The sequence below is a fragment of the Onychomys torridus genome, chromosome 10 (genome assembly GCF_903995425.1).
Source record: "Onychomys torridus chromosome 10, mOncTor1.1, whole genome shotgun sequence".
Lineage (NCBI taxonomy): Eukaryota > Metazoa > Chordata > Mammalia > Rodentia > Cricetidae > Onychomys > Onychomys torridus.
The window spans coordinates 91,945,476-91,967,557 of NC_050452.1; the positions used below are offsets into that span (position 1 = coordinate 91,945,476).

The 22,082-nt window shown below is 34.2% G+C and overlaps 1 protein-coding gene across 7 annotated transcripts in view; it reads left to right on the forward strand.

Moving 5' to 3' along the window:
- Positions 1–18,482, forward strand: part of Epha5 (EPH receptor A5) — a 346,534-nt gene extending 328,052 nt beyond the window's left edge. For 6 of the 7 annotated variants that reach the window (XM_036200459.1, XM_036200461.1, XM_036200460.1 and 3 more), the window contains 3 exons: positions 3,858–4,051; positions 7,770–7,925; positions 16,605–18,482. In XM_036200459.1, coding sequence (XP_036056352.1) covers positions 3,858–4,051; positions 7,770–7,925; positions 16,605–16,767 — 513 coding nt within the window. In that variant the 3' untranslated portion in view covers positions 16,768–18,482. Of the gene's footprint in view, positions 1–3,857; positions 4,052–7,769; positions 8,354–16,604 lie in introns of those variants that run through there. The other variant, XM_036200465.1, reaches the window with a different exon arrangement.
- The last annotated feature ends 3,600 nt before the right edge of the window (positions 18,483–22,082 follow it).

Consider the following 22,082-nt stretch of genomic DNA (forward strand, 5'->3'; position numbering starts at 1 on the left):
AATATTTAATTAGGCTTCTAATTTCATAGGATTAAGGGTTCATCCTTGCTGGGCAGCAATCAGTAAGCACATTGGCTGGAGCAGCAGCTGACAGCTCACATCTTAAAACCACAAACAGGAATCAAAAATGCACACTGGGAATGTAAGGAGTCTTTTGAAGCCTCAAAGTCTTCTCTAAATTCCCAGTGACACTCCCTCCTTTAAAATCAAAAGGCAAATTGCATGCTTCCAATAAATACTTGTATTGAACAGATATTACCATCCCAAAAGAGTGAGGCCATAAAGAGGAAGTAGTCCACCAAAGCAAGACCAAGATATAGCAGGACAAACTCTAACTCCTATGTTCCCATATCCAATGTTAAATCATTCAGATGGCTCTACCTTTGAAGCTTTACTGCCTTTGAGATGCATCTCTCTAGCTGAGTCTACTCTCTGTGTAGGATTTCATTATTAGATGCCCAGTGGCTCTTGCATGCCCAGTATCTTGGTATTTCCAGTAAAATCCAGGCTTCATTTTTGCATCTTTATGCAATGACCTGCAAGAAGGGCCTTATCCCTCTCAGAACATTCATGCTGCGACTCCCCTACTACATACACATTACCTGGCCACAGCAGTTATCTGAGAATGAAGGTTCCTTTACTCCTGTATCTTTTATGATTCAAAGGACAGAATTAAGTGGACAATACTGCCAAGTGTAGCAACAAATTCAGAGAGTATGCTAGCCCCCTTGAATCACATTTACAGAAACTTTGAGTAGTTTTTCAAGAGCAGAAAATTTCTTATGCCATTTTGCTTTCACTGGTTGAAGCAAAGTTGGGTAGAGTCTTGCTCTGATGGTATCCTTCCCTTTTTTCCAATTTAGATCAGGCCTCTTAAACTCCTTGTCTCTTATGTCATTAGCAGTGTCTCTAACAGTAAATTTCCTGGTACCCTTTTGTTCTTCAAACTATACATTTTGTATTTCTTTTTGTATTATTTGCTTTCTCTCATTGTAATCCTGTATTAGCATGATATTACATGGTGGAGTCCAAGTTAGGGTTTCATGATGTGTCCTTCAAAGAAATTAGTCCATAACTTTCAAAATTTAGCCTTCACCATGGACAAGTTCTTGGAGGGAGGGCAGAAATCACCCACATCATATATATCTTATAAAAGAAATACTTGAATTGTGCTTATGGTTCCAGAAGGTGAGAGTTTATGATAGCAAAGCAAAAGCATGCTGTCAGGTGGCTAGACTCAAGGCTGAGAGCTCACATCTTGATCCACAAGCAGGAAGCAGAGGTCACATTGGCAAGGGCCTGAGGCTTTTGAAGCCTTAAAGGGATGCTCCCAGTGATGCGCCTCCTCTAACAAGCCCCACCCCCACTCTAATCCATTCCAAATCATTCCTCCAACTGGGGACTTAATATTCAAGCCTATAAGCCTATGAGGCCATTATCATTCAAACCGCCCAGCAAGTAAAGAATATACATTTATTTATTTCAAGATTCTATAGGCTGCAAAGTCCATACAACATGCTGCCAGGTCATCTGATACACAACCACCTGGATGCCTCAAAGCTTAGGAGAGAAACAGGGGAAGCCTGGAGAATAACTCAGACCAATTACAAGTGCATTAGTCTACCAAAGATGAAGCATTCTGACATAATTATCTTCCACAAGATTTTGTCTCCTACAGATTCATCTAGCAAACTATGACAATGAAGGTAGAGTTTCCACCACATGAAGCTCTAGGACACAAAATACATAGACAAAACCATTGTACTTAACATTAAAACCAAGGAATTAATTTAAATTATCCAGTTCACAATTATATATAAAGACTAGACACTGAGTGGAAAGATATTTTAAGTTGTGCATACTTTTTTTTATAATTTTATACATGAGTACTATATTTATATCATTTACACCCTCCATTTTTGCCCTTCATCTCCTCCTATGTCCCCACATACTCATTCTTAAATCTGAATTCTTAATTCAGTTATCATCACTGCTATACATATATACTAAAGAAACTAGAATTAATTGAAAACTTTGTAAGAACACCATGCTACAAATTAGATTATGTTTTGAGTATAAATATACTGAATTTATAAAATTTAATGATGTAAGCTGTCTCCTTAGACTTCTATGTTGACCATTTAGGGTACTAAAGATAGTAGTACTATCTCATGAAAAATGAAAGGAAAAAGCAAGCAAGTAAATAAATAAAGTCCCATTCAGATATAAGGACAAATGGTATAGTGAATATATCTTTTGTCATATTTGGCATTTTTTTTTCTCATTTTCTTTTCTAAGCTTTAATTGGGAGTTATTTTTTTAATCTATTGTTTCTATCTTCCAGGATGCTTTTGCTTTTAGTACATCAGCTTTATTACATTTGTTGACAGTAATTTCTTGCATAGTTTGCCTTTTGATTTCTCTTTTATTTTGAAGTTAAACAGGCTAACTAAGGTAGAAGGTTGCTTAGGTTACTTCTCTGAAACATTACAATTATTTTCAGACACATTCACAGTCCTTGAGCACTTATATTTTTCTGGCTGCACTTTGTGCCTCTTAGAATACTTTTTATTAGTTTCTCTGGCACATAGAAACTAGAATAACTTTAAGTTGTGATCTAGTGCTCATGATCCTCTGCTGTATATCTCTGAAGTTTCCTTTGTACCAGTTGGATTCATACATATTGTTGTTTGTCTATCTCTGCTCTCCTTTCCCTGTACTTCTTAGTCATATCTACATTGTAAATGTGTGGTTTCCTCTTCCTACCTGCACCACATTGGATCACACATCATCTGCTTTGTTGTGAAGGGGTTGCCTTACTGTCAGTCCCTGAAGATGGTTTTTGTAAAGTTCTTTTGCTGACTTTATTCTACAGTTTGTTAATCAAAACCTAAATTATTTGGGGTATGATACAATTAAATTTGCTAGAGGTAATTTATAGTGTTTTTGAAAAATATATTCCTTAATAATGTAGGATATTTTCATAAATTAATTAAAAGGCCATTATATTGTTTAATAACACAAACAAGTATTTTTTTTCTTTTTAGATATTTTGATGTCAACAACAATATTATGTTTTTTAATCCCCACAAATGGACTGATGCTTATACATGTGTTTAAAATAAATATTTATAATGTCTGTGCCAGTAGATAGTCATTTCAAATTCCTGACAGAAATGCAAAGATAATAATAAATAGTCAGACCTTGACATTACTAAATGATACATGAGACAGTTATGCTAATTTAGCCTTTGACTTATCCATCATTTACCATCCAGAAGTCTCTTTTGAAATGAAATTGCCATACTAGTACTTTGATAATGTGACTGTATATACTTAAAAAATAAGATATTATAGTTTCAGAGAAAATGTGATCATCATTTGATGCTAGAGTGTAAGAATAAATAAATAAAACACGTTCAATTTGGGGGCAATTAGTTTCATAAAACATCCTTCACCAGGGTTACAAATAAACATCATCACCATTTAGCTTTTGGTTTAGTTTTTGTTGTTTTAGACAGGGTCTTTCTGCACAGTCTTAGCTGTCTTCCAAGTCACTCTGTAGACCAGGCTGACCTCAAACTCAAGGAGATCCACCTGCCTCTGCCTCCCTAGTGCTGGGAATAAAGGCGTGTACCACCACTAAAGGCTTATCATTTAGTTTTTTAACATGTTAAAAAGGCATAGTTTTTTTTTTTTTTAATGTTGTAATAGTACATTCTGTCCTAATGATTTGTTTTGCAGTGGTTCATAAAAATAGTGATGCCGGTGACTACCACAAACATAAAAATACAGATGGAAGTTAGCACTCTTCTCTGCTACATTAGTGGTGTTGTGGATTGTTTTGTTTTGTGCAGGTGATCAAAGCTGTGGAAGAAGGCTACCGCTTGCCAAGCCCCATGGACTGTCCTGCGGCTCTCTACCAGTTAATGCTGGATTGCTGGCAAAAAGATCGGAATAGCAGGCCCAAGTTTGATGAAATAGTCAACATGCTGGACAAGCTGATACGAAACCCAAACAGTCTGAAGACACTGGTTAATGCATCGAGCAGGTATAAGTCCAGCCTTGAGTAATTTTCCTGAGTATGTCTGCTCAGGTTGATGTCATAAATGTTTTATCAATTAAGTCTTTTATGTGTTTCTATATGAATCTATATGACAGTTTATTTAACTGTAATCTTTCGTAATGTTTCCCTCTTGAAATAAAAAATAAAGATACATTTAATGTATACCTAAAAACACCTTTGCCTGACCTACTTGTGCCGTATGTCACTGTCACAACAAATACATGACACTACAATAGAATAACCTCAGAAAATATGATCTAAATGTGTCTAGAGCATAAGTTCAGGTAGAGAAATGAGATTATGAAAGCCGGGGAGTGGTGGCACACACCTTTAATCCCAGCACTCAGGAGGCAGAGGCAGGTGGATCTCTGTGAGTTCGAGACCAGCATGGACTATAGAGGGAGTTCCAAGAAAGGCGCAAGACTATACAGAGAAACCCTGTCTCAAAAAACCAAACCAAACCAAACAAACAAACAAACAAAAAGCCTAAGAAAGCACTGATGCATTTTAATCCAGATATCTAACAGTGATTACACATGAATTCTTAAAATACATTTCAACATTGCTCATTAACATATGATTATATGATGACATTCAGTTTATGAACATGGGTGACTGCAAGTACTCTTTTGCCTTTATCTGTATGGAGATATTTGGATAATCAATTAGTATTCAGTTTGAAGATTTAAAACTGATAAATGAGTAATCCTGTGGAAAAGTGTATACAAGCCAAATAACCATATTTTCTACTTTTCTGAATTGCGATAAGAATATATTTAAACAATATTAGATATTTGCAAAGTATGTTTTCTCCTTATCACAAAATTACTGAAATGTTCCCACAAACAAAAATCAAGTTGGTTCCAAATTAGAAAATTTACTAGCTTATTACATTGAGTGTATTTAATGCCGTTGTCTGTTTTTTGTTTGTTTGTTTGTTTGTTTTACAAGAAAGGAAATTATGCTGGTAGCTGAACTGTCTGCTTATTAAAACGAAATAAATGAAGCTGTCTGGTTATGATAAAGTTGTATAAATTCTATGATCTTGATGCAACACTTGTTTACTAAGTCATTTTAATAATTTGGAAATGAGCCCTCAAAATCTGTTGAGATATTTTGAACTTTCTATGATAACAGCTGGAGACTGTATCTTCTCAGAAATTATTCCATATGTTTTTTCCTAAATATCTGCTTTTAAATTTCCTATGGTTGTGTAAAATATTAAGCCTTTTTCTAGTCTGCCTCTTTGAATGTTATTGAATGATTTAAATGATATTGAGGTAATTCTCACAAACAGATCTAAGGAAAGGTAATAATTAAAAAAAAGTTCCTAGTGTTCTAAATCATATTGATTTTTCTTGACCATCATCCTTATTTTCTTATATATGGTATATAGGATTTTCTTATATATGTCCTATAGAATTAAGCATATTACCCTTGTGCTTAGATTAATCATTCAGACTGTACCATTTACTACCCATCCTTAATTCAACAATCATATATAAACACTAATTCTGCAAGGAGTTTCCCCATGGCTCTTGTCAACTCTGACTTATGTCACAAATATTTGAACACTTCAGTAACTATATAAATAATATTTGAATATTTCTATGAACATTACATTTTTTTCATTTAGTGATCTTGTTTTCTAAACTCTGTCAGACTCTCCCCATGGTGATAATCTTTAGATTTGACTATTTACAAAGTTGTGATGATTCCATAATATAATATTCGTTCTACTCTTTACATGTTATTTTCTTTATTTCTATATTTAATAATTCTTATAAGCTGTTGATTAATGACTGTAGGCCAGTATACTATATCATTCAATGAATATTCACCATTCCAGTCTGGGTTCTGCTGTGAGGTAAGAGCTGAAGACACCAGGCTTAATTTAGTAGATCTAGATATTCTTCCTTTATGGAGCTAACACACTGGAGGATAAGAGAGAGACAAAGTAAATTCATCCTAACAACTTGTATTTGTTTCTGTTCTGGAGAGTGAGAATAGAATTCCAGATAAGCCAGACACTATAGTGTATGTGCAGGAGAGACATGAAGATGTCTTTTATATTAATTTACATTTTGAACTTAAAATATAACTACATCATTTTCTCCTTTCCCTTTCCTCTTCCAACTCTCTTCATGTACTTCCCTGGCTCTTTCTCAAATTCTTCAATTAACTGCCTTGGTTTCTTTAATTGAACACACACACACACACACACACACACACACACACACACACACACACTTGTAGGTATCTGACTGGATAACCAGTTCTGGTGCTCTCCCTTAGAAAAAACTATTTCTTCTACTCTCAGTATCCCTTAGTTGCCTGTAGTTCCTTTTCTAGGGTTGAGGTGCTGTGATATTTTTCCCCCTCCATGTTAGAATGTATATTGGTGTCATCCTTTCTCAAGTCTGGTTAGAGTACTATGTTGTTGAGAGACAATGGGTATAGCTTTTCTGACATTTCTAAGAGACACAATCTCACAGAAGACTTCTCCATGGCCTGGCTCTTAGAATATTTCTGTCTCCTCTTCTGAAATGTCCCTTGGAACTTTAGATGCAGGAGTTGTGTTGAAGATGTATTATTTGGGACCACATGATTGCTTGTTCTCTGCTTTTTGATCAATTGTGCATTCTTTAATGCTCTCTGTTGCAAAGAGAAGTTTCTTTGATGAAGGGAGAGACCCACACTTTTCTATGGGTATAAGTTTAAATATTTAGAATGCAGTTAGGAATTATGTTGATTTAGTAAAATAGTAGTTGTTTGTTCTTCTCTAAGATTCATGAACTCATTAACTGTGAGTAATTAGATAGGCTTCCCAAACCAGGAATGATTCCCCTTTTCTTGAACAGCCTTAATCCAATTAGAGAAAGGTTGATTACTACCATGATATTAATACTATGATTGCACCTTTAGTGAGTGCCATTGTGCAATGCCGGACGTAGTTGTAATTCACTGGCATCATGGCGTGGTAGGATTACTGATTACTTCCTTCCTTTGGATGCTTGCCTGACTTCTGGTATGGTGAGACTTTTAGGTCAGATCATGAATAGACCCTTTAGGTTCTGTGTCAGAAGTGCATGGTGCCTTAGCAAAAGGGATTTATCAAAGGTTTCTTTAATTAAATTGGTAGTAAGTGGAATAGAACTGATCAGATATAAAATGTTTCTTAAGTTATATGGACAATATGTACTATGATAAACTGAGAGAAAATGAGAACAAGGAAGCATTGGACTATTGTATCAAATGCTATAATTGGAAACACTTGACAAATTGGTAGAGAAAATGAGGAATATTTTTCCTATCCATATTTGGTTGATAATTGTAGGAGAAATATGGAAACTCCAAACAAGCTAATGGTGATACATGAAATCTTAGATGGAGAATAAAACTTTACTAAGTGAATGTAATTTAATGTCTTGAAAAATGAACAGTGAAAAACTACTATCTTCTCTCACCAAAAAAATTACTAATTTTTCTATTATTAGCCCATATGCATAGTACACAATAAAAGCCTAAAGCTTATTTTTGTTTTTTTCCACTTGTATTTCAAATTATTTACTATGCAAGTAAATGTATACCCCTATAATTTAATTAGAGTCCCAAGGATTCTTTGAATTTGATTTAACGTTATCAGTACAAATCAAAAGGCATCAGTTGGTTCTATTCTAATACTTATGTTTGTGTGTTTTAGAGTATCTACTTTGTTGGCTGAACATGGTTCCCTGGGGTCCGGGGCCTACAGATCAGTAGGGGAGTGGCTGGAAGCAATCAAGATGGGCCGGTACACAGAGATTTTCATGGAAAATGGGTACAGTTCCATGGACGCTGTGGCTCAGGTGACCTTGGAGTGAGTAACTTTTCTGATCATTTTACATAATTTTGGGGGGCAAGAAAAGTGTATTCAGACACCAAAGTGGATGCAGTCAAGGGAAAGCAGTTAATCTGTGTCCACGTGTGGCAGATTTTAAAGATGCCTCATCTTTTTTTTTTAGCCTGTATTGTTAACAGCTGCATGGTTCATGCTTCTTGTGACCAATATCTTTGCTTTTTGTACATCATCAAACAAACAGCATTTGGGCATTTGGATAACTGGAATTACAGCTACTTAGCAAAGGACTGGTACTTTGTGTTGTGGAAAAAGATGTTTTCTTGATGCATTTTTATACTGATACTTACATTATATGAATGTAAATATAAAACAAAATAAACTGCAAGCACAATTGGTACAGTTAGTCCTGTATAACAAAATACAAAAAAAAAAAAAAAAAAAAAAAACCCTGAAAAAACATATCCCGAAATGACAGCTCTCTACAGTGAATACCCATGTGACAGCTTAAACAAAGTTTTCAGGCAGGAATCTCATTTAATATATACATGGTGCAACTTATATTCTTGAAATCTGAGAATATGTTAGAGCCTGCCTCCAATGTGCTGTCATTTGGTACAATCTCAGTGGAACCAATTGTGCCCTTTTCTGTTTGCACGTTTAAGAGACAATTTATGAAATCCTATGAAATAAAACTTACTAGAGCTAAATATTAAATTCTTTAAGGTTGTAAGTCATTTGTACTATATTATATACTCTTTATGTGTAATTATTTGAGCCTAATCGTTATTTGTGAAAATTAATTGTCCTATTGTGGTTCCATCTAGATTATATCTAAATTAATAATGTTTTAACCAGTGAAATCATGATAACTGACTTCCAATGACCTGCAAATTTAAAGGTTAAAATATTGTTATAAGGATTTTAAAATGTTAGGATGCTCTAAGTCACTAAACCACTATCTGAACTACATCCCTTCATGTAATATTGATACTGAGCAATTCTCTAGACATTCCTATCTATCATTCTGGCATTCTTGATTCATTGAATTCATTGCTCATCCCATGAAAGGTAACAGGGTACCATTACTTATTACGGATTAATATCACAGTCCCCATACCATCTTCCTTAACACTAAGGAATAAACATACATTAAATCACACTTGGCTTGCTTTCTTAGTTTACTTAATCCCATTCTCACAATTAATACTAAATCACATCTTGAAAACATGAGTGTTTTGACCATTATTTCTTTGATGTTCAAGCAACTCATCTGTGCTATGGTTAAACAGTATACTAAATATTCCTGATGATTTAAAACTATTTTTACATAATTACGATTTAATTTTTCAGTAAAAATGGTCATTTTAATTTATTAAAGTCATTTGTCATTTTATATTAAAATGATACTGTAGGTATTTCTTCTACCCAATGTCGGATTACTTGTAAATATATAATAAAATTATTTGCATTAAACAATGTCTTTGTTTTTATTAAGAGAATGTATGATCATATATTTAGTTAGATCTGTTACAGTTTTGTTTATTCCTTCACACAATTATTGTTACCAGAAAAAAAACAACAACTCTGTTTCTTTTTCTGTTTTTCATTTATTTTGGTGTCAATATTATCTTCCTCTGAATTATTTTATTTCTTGGGGGCCTCGATATTAGAAATATGTTTAATATTATTTTGTCGTGGTTTCACTTTTTCTTTCTTAAAATTATTTCCTATTTATTTCTGTAACCTCCTAAATGCTCTTCAGTTTGTATGTACTTTCTCAAGACCTAAAAGTCTCTTCTATCATCTTATAATTGTTTCTTTGGTAATTACCTCTTTCAATTTACCTTTCAACTCATTTACTATAACCAAAAGAGTAAAGTCAAAGAATGTTTTCTTATGTAAATTATTTCAAATTCTTGGGATCCATAGTCATTATCATAATCCTTACTGGGAATTAAGCATGCTGACTCTATACCCAAAGAAGTTGAATTTTTAGAGAGCTTGACATTACTAGGAGCAACTTATGTCATTTATTATGACTCTTTCTGACCATAGTGTATCAAATTGGTACGTGCTATGTATCAAAGTGTTATTTTTAATTTAACACAAAATAAGGAATCATCAGTTGCTTCATTGGACAAGAATTTAAAAAAGTACGCCGGTGGTGGTGGTGCACGCCTTTAATGCCAGCGCTTGATAGGCAGAGCCAGGCGGATCTCTGTGAGTTCAGGCCAGCCTGGGCTATCAAGTGAGTTCCAGAAAGGCGCAAAGCTACCCAGGGAAACCCTGTCTCAAAAAACAAAACAAAACAAAACAAAACAAAACAAAACAAAACAAAACAAAACAAAACAAAACAAAACAAAACAAAAATTTAAAAAAGTAATTTGTACAGTTTTTTACCTCAATAAAGAGAAAAATAGAGCTGTCCTATGCTGAAAAATAACACCTCCCAATAACGGGGTTGCCACACAACTTGGGACATGCTCTTGGAACACCCTGATGATACCTTTGCATACCTAGTTATCACCCAATGTCTAAATATTAATTGTATGAATCCTATGAAAGATATAATAAAATGTTATTCCTAGAAACCAATAAGGGACTGAGATATTCATAGCTAAAAAATGTTAAACCAACAAAAGAAAGCAAATGCACAAAGTACTATACATTAAGTGTGTGTTTTACTGCTTGAGAAATTTGAGTGTATATTAAATTTAGAAATACAAGTGTGGAAAACAGTTTTTCTACTTATAACCATTGGTAAAAAAACTACTTTAATAAGGATCACTTTGTTTTTCAACTATTTGCCAGTACATGTATGAGGAATCAAAATGAACAACTGTGTGACTTGAAGTAAGGCACATCCAATAAGACTAGATTTTAAATTTAGATGCTTCTGCCTGCTGCCTGTCTTCTTTTCCCAAGCCATGCTATTCTGTCTGTATACAGTAATCATATTTGAATAACTGTTGTAGAAGAAATGGCAAGACTCTTCTATCATGTACAAGTGCAGTGAGTTACTGTTGACAGAGGAAATTGTGAGCTGGAGGCAAGTGGTAAATTGAAGCCAAAGATTTCAAGTGAGGGCATAATCAAAGCTGCTTTGTGGATTGCTTTTCTGGCCTGTGCTGTCAAACCTTGGTGATTTAGAAAATGAGCAAAATCCAGTGAATTTAAATTTTATACCAATTTACTGTAAGCTGAAGAGACTCCTAGAACAGTCATAAGAATGGTCTCTCATGATACTAAAACAATAGTTTTCTAAATCTGGAACCCAAATTTGTGCAGACTAACTCAAAAAACTTCATTAACCTGTAAAGAAAGTCATTACACATAATTTAATATGCTCTCAAAGCATGCATAAGAGAGCTTGCTGTTCTCTGTGCTCAATGCAATTAAGCTAATACCCTGTTTTTTTTTTTAAACAAGGTTTCATCTCTACAAAATGGCTGAATATTTTCTTGATAAATACATTTACCTTGCACATATCGAATAAGATTTAAAATAAACCAGGAAAAACTGACAGCATAGCTACATTATAAAACTGATAAAAACCAAAATTTTGTGAGGTTGAGTGAATATTCAGTCTCTCATATCCCTGCTACTATCTAGCTAGTGGTTATGGAATTTAATTCCATTAATAGGGCTAAAAGGTATATAAAGCACAACAGAGAATCAGCAAGATCTCTCTCTCAATCTCTCTCTCTCTCTCTCTCTCTCTCTCTCTCTCTCTCTCTCACACACACACACACACACACAAATTGTATTCTTAGTAATCAATAGGATGGCTCCATATATATCAGGCACTTTTAAATTTTTAGCTTGTTCTACTACTTCAGCATTACCATATATTAAGAGTGTTTTTCATTACTTCATATCATGAAATAATGATTTAAAAAGATGTTGAAATGTAATTCCAGCAATGACACAGGTTACATTTACAGATCTTCTAAAACAAGTCAAGTCTTCTGAACATAATGCAGTCTTCTATGTCCATTTCTCATCATATTTGGCTATATAAGTCTATGCTTAAGGGTACTGTATCAGAGCTAGAAACACCCTTATGTGTTGTCAGATTACAAGTGGTCACAATGCAATTAATGTAATGTGTATAAAGGGGATGCATCTAAAACTATCATGCCATGCCATGTCTTAGATGCACAGTGAAATAGGGAGAAAAAAGATGTATCCTTAACCATCAGAAAAGGTTTTCTTCCAAAAGTCTATGTTCAGAAGTGGAGTCATTTCATTGTCACACACAATGTTGCTATTTTTACAAATCTGCCCACTTCATATATGTAGGTGACAGGAAAATAGAACCTGTTATGACTGGGAGATGGCTTATGGGGTAAAGTACTTTCTGACCTATCATGAATTCAGTTACCGAGCACACGCATAAAAGCCAGGTACGACAGAATGCACTTTTAGAGCTATTTCTGGAGGTCAGAGACAGGCCAGTCCCAGGGTACTCACTGGTCAGACTATTGGCATCAGCAAACTCTAGGTCCAGTGACAGACCCTGTTTCAATAAATGAATGAATAAATGAATGTAACTAAGTTAGAGACACAATTTAGGAAGACATCCAGATGTTAGCCTCCGGCATCCACATATGTCTACACAGTTGAGCACATGCGTGCATATACCACATGCACACATGCAGGAACATATGTGCATATATACATAAAAATACTCACAAAGGAAAACAAACAAAAAAGAAACTGTTGGCAATAGTGAAATGTGTGAGATGAAACTACTTACTACATTCTAGTGCATTTGTTAGTATTGGAAGAAAGATATTAAAGCTTCAGATAATTTTTCTATACTGCCAACTTAATTCACTAAGGCATTATCTGAAAACAGTTTAAGTTACATAAATACTTCTCCCACTTTCCCACTGAAAAGGATATTAGGCATATCACTATTACAAGCACATAGTTATAGTGGTTTGTTTTCCCTGTATATCACTTTCATAAGTCCTAAGCTAACATATCACATTTAAAGAAATAGCACAAATAAAAGATGTCCATTATTTATAAAAATGTTTAAAATGATTGCATAACATAAACACAAAGTATGTACCCATATTCAGTAAACCAATGAAGTTCTTTAAAACATTCCTTTTTAGCATAGCATACTCATTCTATCAACATTTTAGATTATTTTGTGATCTGCTAGTTTTTGGAGAAAAAAATTATAATTGCATCAGCATTAGCCAAGCTACACATGTAAAAAAATAAATAAGTCAAAATGATTCAATGTCATTCTAGCTAAGAGTCAGAATGTGACATAAACATATGTACACAGGCACATCCTTCAAATTAAGTGTTGTTTCATGTGAAAATTCCATGTCATTTGAGTTGGAAAACCAATACATTTTGGGTTTTAAGTGTAGCGTGAATCTTAAAAGTTATTAATAAGAACAAACCCGAGGCCAGTTATTGGGGTGAATGCTGGAAGATCAGAGAAGCAGAACAAGCCACAGTTTTTTCACCTTGCTGGTTCCTCAGGTGATCCTGTTCCTTCAGGCTGGAAGCTTCTGAGTCCTCATCCCAAAGGCTCTCAGCTGAACTGTGCTGCTCCAAAGCCTGAATGCTAAACCAGCCAAAGGCTTAACTAACTCTGGTGCCTGGTTTTCTCGACTTATGTATCTTTCTTTTTCTGCACCCACTCCCTGGGATTAATTACTCACTTTCTGGGACTAAAGGTGTGTGTCACCAAGCCTGGCTGTTTCTAGAGTGGCCTTGAACTCAGAGATCGGCTAGCTCTGCCTCCCAAGTGCTGGGATTAAAGGCGTGCACCACCTCTGCCCAGCTTCTGCTATGGCTTGCTCTGACCCATTTTCTAGCCAACATTTTTGTCTCTGTATCTAGTGGCTGTCTGTTCTCTGACCCCAGATAAATGTATTAGGGTGCACAATTATTTTGGGCAACACAATACCACCACATTTAAGTCATTAATAGTTCAAATGTAATAGTTATTCTTTAAAAGTTATTTTCACTGACTACATAAGTAATTATGAATTATGTAACTTAAATATGTTACTTAAGTAAAGATGTAGTCAGGACATAGATGCATCACTTAGCATTTTACAATATGTATGACAAACATTCATTTTAAAATACAATTTCTAGTCTCAATTTAATTATTTTTACTAGGAATTGATTATTTCCTAGCTCAAAATTTAGTGCTTTTGGTTCTGGCTGTGATCTATACTTTGCTGGTAAATACCCATAAAGATTCACTTTACAAAATTTTTCATAAAACATAGAGAATGATCAGAATTGTCCAACAATGGAAATTATGTTGAAATGTAGATTCCTTATACAACTTTAGTCAAAACAACAACAAAGCATGTTCAGTCCTTTGGGGATTTACTATATTCAATTATTTGTTCAGTTTCCTTTTTTTTTAACCAGAAATAATTTTTTGCATTTAATGTGAAATGTTTTTCAAAATCACACCACAAAGTGATGAGAAATTAAAGTGTGCATTTCAAAGTTTGGTACCTAGTTTTAGACCTACCTCAGTTGCCTACTGATGTGTTCTACAGATGAATGATTTAAATTTCCCAAATCTGTGTCTCTTTATCCATAAAGAAAAAAATTTAAATTCTGTGTTGCCATTATATACTTTTCTAGTACTGAGAAACTGAATGATTATTCAGCATCACTGTTTTTTCTTATGTTAAATGATGTGGTTTTCAACATGGAGAGTGTTTCCATTAGAAATTCATCACTGTCTGAAGAGTGTCTAAGAGGAGGAGTCTCTTCTTGTAGTCTAGTATCCATTCAGAAAGACTGTTAAGTAACCTATAGTGAACAGAGTAGCCCTGTAATGGCATTGACTAACATAGCCAATGGCAAGCCTATGAATGCCAATTTAATTGGAAAGAAATACAACTAAATTCAACTAAAGTATTTTTATTTGGACTTTAATCTTCAATTACCTATTATTGTGATATAACAATGATGACTTTGTTTCCAGGTAGATTTTTATTAAATGTTTTGCTGATGATTCTCTTACAAACCACATAAGCTATTATTATTTTTATATTGTTCACTGAGATCTTGTAATTAATGTTTAATATTTACATTGTAAGAAAGAAATATATTACTGTCATAAGTATCAGTAATATTTAGGTTGTTTATCATTTTCTGAAATTCTCATAAGAAATCCAAAAACCATACAGAAGAGAAGAAATATGAAATTATCTTAGTAGATGATTCTTTCCAAAGCTGACAAAGTTGAAGCCAAGGTGTTCAGTCTTCTTGCTAAGAGATATCTTTGTGTTGCCTGAAACTACTATATTTTACCTATCATGGTCTTGTCATTGTCTTTAATTTTCTTTGATAGGTAAGAAAATTAAAATTAAGACAATGAATGCAAAAATAATAAAAATTATTAGGCTAATGTCTTTAGCAAGGTGATTTACTAAAGAATTCTAAAATGCTAGGCATATTTGTCACTTAGAATTATAATTTATAAGTGTTAATTTTTCTTAGAATTACTTCATATAATTTTTCAAATATGTGCACTGATTATATTGTCCAAACACCCTTTTGAGGAATAATTTTCTTTTAAAGTCTATGAAATAGCATTTAAAATGCATATCCTTGTTTTAGGGGTTCTATATGATATTATTAATTTAAAATATAAACACTTTAAGATTTTTTTTGACTAATGTGATTATTTTCGCCAGAGGAAGAGTACATAAGGAGTGTTAGGCTAGAAGTTGGGGGAAGGAATGGGGAACTGTTGTTGATATGTAAAATTAAAAAAAATTTAAAAGGAACCTGGGGCTTATGCAGGGACACTTTGCTCAGCCAGGGAGTAGGGGACTGGCCCTGTCTGGACTGAATCTACCAGGTTGAGCTGAATCCCCAGGGGAGTCTTTGCCCTGGAGGAGATGTGGATGGGGGTGGGCTAGGGGGAAGGATGGGGGTGGGAGGGGGGAGGACAGGGGAACCCATGGCTGATATGTAAAATTAAATTAAATTATAAAATAAAAAGTAAAATAATAAATACAACAGTGAAAAAAAAGATTATTTTTGCAACACGGGAAAGAATCTAGAATGAAAGCCATTTTGAAAGTGCATAGAATTCTCTAAATGTCAAAAGAAAACAGAACCTGATGCTTGATTTGGTAAAAGTTGAAACTCTGGCACTTTGAATCCAAAATAAAAAAAAAAAAAGACATAAAACATTGTTATAGAAGCACTGTTGTAATGATTATTGTATAAGGCTGCCTGTCATATGTTAAGACTGCACAGAAGGAATGAGTCTCTTGAAGAGTTCAGTCTTCAATTGACAAGGTGTAAAACTTTAAATTACATTCTATATTTCTCTTAGCAAAAATAATATTTGATGTTGTTTTAGGATCACATTGTCAATATTGTTCAATGAAACTGTACCCATTGAGTTTAAAATTCATTGGTAAGATATTAACATTCATTTGTCACCACTATGTACCATTTAAATAACGATATTCATCCACGGGAATAAACATGTACATTTTTTTTTACTGCAAATATATTTTTTAAGTTTTAGAACCTGAAAACTGGACTGTGAATATCTAAAATTGTCACTGTTTTGTGACTCATTCCTGCATAACATTTGCCCCTTTGCCAGCGTGCAATATTGCGGTGTGCTACAAACTGACTCAATACATACATCCCATGTGTGCTTTCTTCATGCAGGGATTTGAGGCGCCTGGGAGTGACTCTGGTCGGTCACCAGAAGAAGATCATGAGCAGCCTTCAAGAGATGAAGGTGCAGCTGGTAAATGGGATGGTGCCAGTGTGGTCTCCTCATGGGTCACTTCCTCAAGTGACCAACTCTGCGCTTTGTAAACAGCCCTGAGATTTAGTTTAACAATTATAAAGGAAAGGGAAAAGAGTGGTTTCTAAAGCTCTGCAGGCACTTGTCTCAGTTGTTGAACTTGCAATCAATATTTTCCTAAAATCTCCCTATCTTCCTCCTTGTGTCTTCATTCTTCATGAAACAAGTGTAACCTACATAGAGTGAAACATGGGGATAAGCATCCTATCATAAAATAGTAACTAAATCCTTCCCATTATTTCCACAGAATCTTGTACATGAAATATGTCAAGATATAGCACCTTTGTAGACTGTTAAGGCAGCCCCTTTCAAAACTTCCAGGGATCTACTTGAAAGGAAAAGTTTTAAGCCATGTGTGGGCTATGAAAAGCTGCATTTCACTGACGTTTACTTCAAGTCTTAATTGTCTACATAAGTGTATTGAAGAGCAATATGATTAGATTATTCCTTAAAAACAGTGTGTAATTTAAAATGCAATTACATGTTGTTAAGTTATAGAAAATAGTATATATAAACATGTTGCTTGGTCAAGGAAAAGTTCAATACAGGGTGTATATTTATTTTTCTGTGTTATATAATTTACTTATAGTTGCTCTTCTGGAGACTATTAGGTAATAAATGTGTATATTCTGTACAGTTTGCAATATGCCCAGGAACTGACTAACCCTGGACGTGTGTGTGTGTGTGTGTGTGTGTGTGTGTGTGTGTGTGTGTGTTTGAATGTGTATACAATATTGTTCTGCTTGCCTTTTGATGGTGTTTTAATTTGTGCAGCATACAGGAAATGGTGTTCTAGACTGTAAAATGAATAAGAGAAACAGGAAACCGTAAGGGAAAATAATTCAGCCCACGTTGATGTCTTTTTCTCTCATTTTGAAAGCGACTAATTATTTTATGTAAACAGCTAATGTCTCCAAGACGAATTCCCTTTTGGATATTTATAGTTTCTACTATTTCTGACAAAGAAGCACCAGCCATTAATCTCACACCCTTCTCTGAAATTCCATCTTTCTAAGTTACAGAAAATAATTCCTCCAACAAAGTTGATACAAGGGCACATTTGTGTGGGATGTAGTGAGACTGGAGTGTACTGGCTTCTGTTCCTGTCCAGACAAGGGACATTCAGCATCTCCCTCTGTGCTCATCATTGTAATCATTCCCATCATGACTCATTTACAAAGGTTTGATATTAAGACAGCAGTAAAAAATGAAAATAAGTGGTTTTTTTCTCAGAATTTTAAGTTTTTTCTTAATAATCACTTGTTAATTTTTAGTTACACTTTGTCCTCCATTACATAATATTGAGAATACTTTGAAGAACCAAAGCAAAATAGTTAAAAATTGAACTTGTTAAGTAATACATGACAGTCCTTCAGTGTATTCTGTACACTACACCAGCAAAGGGCTCTCATTTGGGGTAAAGTGCATGCAGTTTGCTGAAATGTCTGTTTACAAAAGTGAGTGTCTTAGTGACATGAGCAATAGTTATGTTGTTACACTTCATAAAATCAGGAGAATGGTGTGTGGTATTTGAGGAGCAGAGAACTTAAATCAGGACTTTGGGGCTACATTGGTAAAAGCATGCGAGAGAATTGAGATCTGAAGAGGAGATACCAGTGTTTTGTGAGTGGTGGTCCTTGCGCTTGGAAGCATAAGTTTCACATCAATATTAACCCATCTAAGAAAAACAGCTGGGGAGAAGGCTCCTTCCTCCCTCCCTCCCTCTCTCCTTCCCTCCCTCCCTCCTTCCATTACTCCTTTTCTTCCCTTATGCCCTTCCTCCTTCCTTTCCTCTCATCCTTCTTTCCTTCCTTCTTCCTTTCTTTCCTTCTTTCTTTCTCATCCCTTTTATAAAAAAAAAATGAAATAGCTCTTTGCTAAGGAATAAGGAAAGATCAAAACAACCACACAGGGCATGAGCCCCTGTAGATCCACACTGTATTCAAGAAATCTCTATTAGTTTAGTGAACTTTTCAGAATTGAAAGAAGTAGTTTAATATTGTTGCATCATCATTGAGAAAGATGCATGTATACATTTAAACAAACACAAAATTATTAAAACTCATTCCTATCAAAAATTGATTTTTATTATACTCTACTGAATTTTGAAAAATTATTTGAATCTTAGTGATAAAGTAATTTTGAGGACTTCATAACAAAAAAGTTTGCAGATGCACATTTTAGAACCTGCAGAAGCCACATCTATAGGGACACAAAAACAATACATTCTAAATTGTTTTTTAACTCTGTGTGTTCAGAGATTATGGTGGGTCACTTATACATAAGTAGCTGGCTGTTGGAGTGATGATTTCAGCTTTCTCACAACAGAATATAAATTAATTTGAATCAAATTTATTTTTCCCTTTGCTATTCAAGTATTACATTGTGAAAGTAATTCAGAAGGAATGCTTAATGGTCACACAGCTTTCATCCATATCTCAGTTTGGATGAGAGTTTCTAAAGAATGTCTATATGACTTTAGAAGAAATAGACTTTTAAATTCTACAAGCTCTGCCCCGCTAAAGAGGGAAGAATGCCTTTCTAAAATATTTGCTCACCCTTGGATATGTCACCAATTGAAAAGTGCCAATCTCATCTATAAATGTGAGAAGTGGAACAAAGTGGGGAGTTTGCTCTCATGAAATATAGTGAGTTTGCCACTCAACATTAGATGTGGCAAATCCTGTCAGTGTGAATTCTTTTCCTGTGGATTCATTTCCTTACCCACCAACTCCCAGAAAATAAAGTACAGATCCCATAATCTCCACACATATAACTGGTTTGTAAAATGATATGTAACTGTTTTGTAAGGTGGTACAACAAGAAATTACTCTGAACTGACTGGTTCTATTTGAAGTTGTTTGGTTACTATGTTTATCAATCATAATTTCAATCTATTCATGCCATTCACTAGCATGTACTCTGACAAAAAAATTACTATCTCTGAAATGTACTGATTATATGTAAAATGTAAAGATACTGATTTTCACCATTTAAAATCTGTGATGTGCATGTTTTTATACCTGTATTTTATTGAGCAATTCTGTGTTCTAAAGTAATAGGATCATTGTACAATTTACATAGAAGTATTTTATTAAAATTTAAATGTGTCTAGAATTATTCATTTTGGAATTGTCACAAATAATGCTAAACCCCCTAAGCTGTGTTCATAAAACAATTCTAACCACTATGTAAGAAAAGAGATAAAACTTTCACATTTCATGTTAAGATAGAGCTGTTACTATCCTTTGAACACTTATGCATTTGCATGCATGATATTTGGATTCCATGGTTGAAGTGAAAGGCTATAAAGAAGATATTTGTATGTGTATTGAAGGGGGTTTTCAGAAGCACAATGAGAAATGTTCTTTGGAAAGTGTTTTGGCTGTAATGGTACATTAAATGGCAAAGAGAGTCAGGAGTTAGAGATTTAGTAGGTATATGATGGTGCATAGTAGAAAATATCTCTATTTCATTCTGTTCTTTCTCAAAATTAGGAGGGAAAATTAAATGTGATAATAAATAGTCTTTGTTTAAACTTTGCCAGATGTTTAACCTCAATGTAAATAAATAGGGACAATAAGATGGCAATGGTGATAATAATGAGCCAATGAACAGAATCATAATGGTAACATTATTTGAAATTTGATAGCTCAAATAAGTCATCAGTTTTTCAATGATATAGCACAGCTGGTTACATTGAATATTTTTTCTCTATTATGCTGTTAATTATATAGCAATGTATCAGGAAAGAAATAGATAAGAACTTTCTTCTCATTTCTTGTTAATTTATGAGTCTTTTCATACATCAATGGTTGAATGTTCTTATTCAGAATGACCACGTAATTGTCACTTAGAAAAAGCTGCTATTTATTTTTTAAAAAGAATGTCTGTTTATAAGCAGACTCAAGTTCTTTTTCTCAATGTCATTGGAAAAAAGCAAAGTTGGCAAAAAAAAAAAAATGTCCCATCTTTTCAAGCTGGGTGCTATATTCACTGAAATATGAGTGGTCGACTGTATGTGAATATTTAGACTACTGTAGTTTTGCAATTAATTATTTAAAAGAATATATTATATATATAATGCATTTGTAATTGTCTGAGACTAAAGCCAGACTCTGTCCTTTGTTAATGTTTATAAAAGTCTCTTGGTTTCCAGCAGATCAGAGACATTTATGTAGCCTATACAATTCTTCAGTAGGCATCACAATGTCTTGTGTCCCTGACTCAGAGTGAATTCAAGGAAGGACAAGCACTTTTGTATTGGTTCCCATCTGCATCTCTATGTGCTTTCAGTTTGTGTACATGTTTTTGTAGTGTAAGATATTAAATTTTATATTTTTTCAGAAAATAAAAACCCTTTGAATATAGTAAAATTTGATTTCCTACTTGATCTTTCCTAAGATTTTAAATGTGGATTTACAAAAAATGTATCCTTTTGCATAGGATCTTTATTCAGATAAAAATGGTTTATTTTCTACCTTATAAAAAGTGATCGTATACATATTCCACACAAGCTAAGATTGTAGAACATGACCTACATTTACCGTGACAATACAATACAAAATTCACTTGAGGAAAAACAATAAAACAAAACAACAACATAAACCACAACAAAAAATAAAAATGGAAAAGTATATGCTATTTGTACCATCTACAAAGGGGGACATTTTTGTAACTGGCATCAACCTGAGACCATCTTATTGGTAGGCATTTCTGCTATCACATTGCAAGATAAGAACATTCCTATAAGAAGGGGATTAAGAAGTTAGGCTCCTTATTTTTGTAAGTATTATATCATAGTGATCATTCAAAAATGGCAAATGCTATCTATTCTATAGATTGAATCATGTAGACAAAATTCTAAACAGTTTTATTAAATAAGAAACACAGTTGGGGATTTAGCTCAGGCCCCTAGGAAAGACACAGGGATTGCCCAATGACAGAGAAATGGGTGAGATCTACATGAACAACCTGAACGACAGTGGGAATAATGAAGGGCAAGGTTCGAGGGAAAGAGAGCTTAGGGGAGCAGGAGATCCCAGCTGGATCAAGAACAGAAAGGGAGAATGAGGAATAACAGACCATGATAAATGAAGACCACATGAGAACAGGAAGAAGCAAAGTGCTAGAGAGGTTCCCCAGAAATCCACAATGATACATCCACTGTAGACTACTGGCAATGGTCAAGAGAAAGCCTGATCTGACCTAGTCTGGTGATCAGATGGCCAAACACCCTAACTGTTGTGCTAGAATTCTCATCCAATACTTGATGCCAGGCCCCAGGTGGAGCTCCAGGAGTCCAATTGTTGAGAAAGAGGAGGGACTGTAAGAGT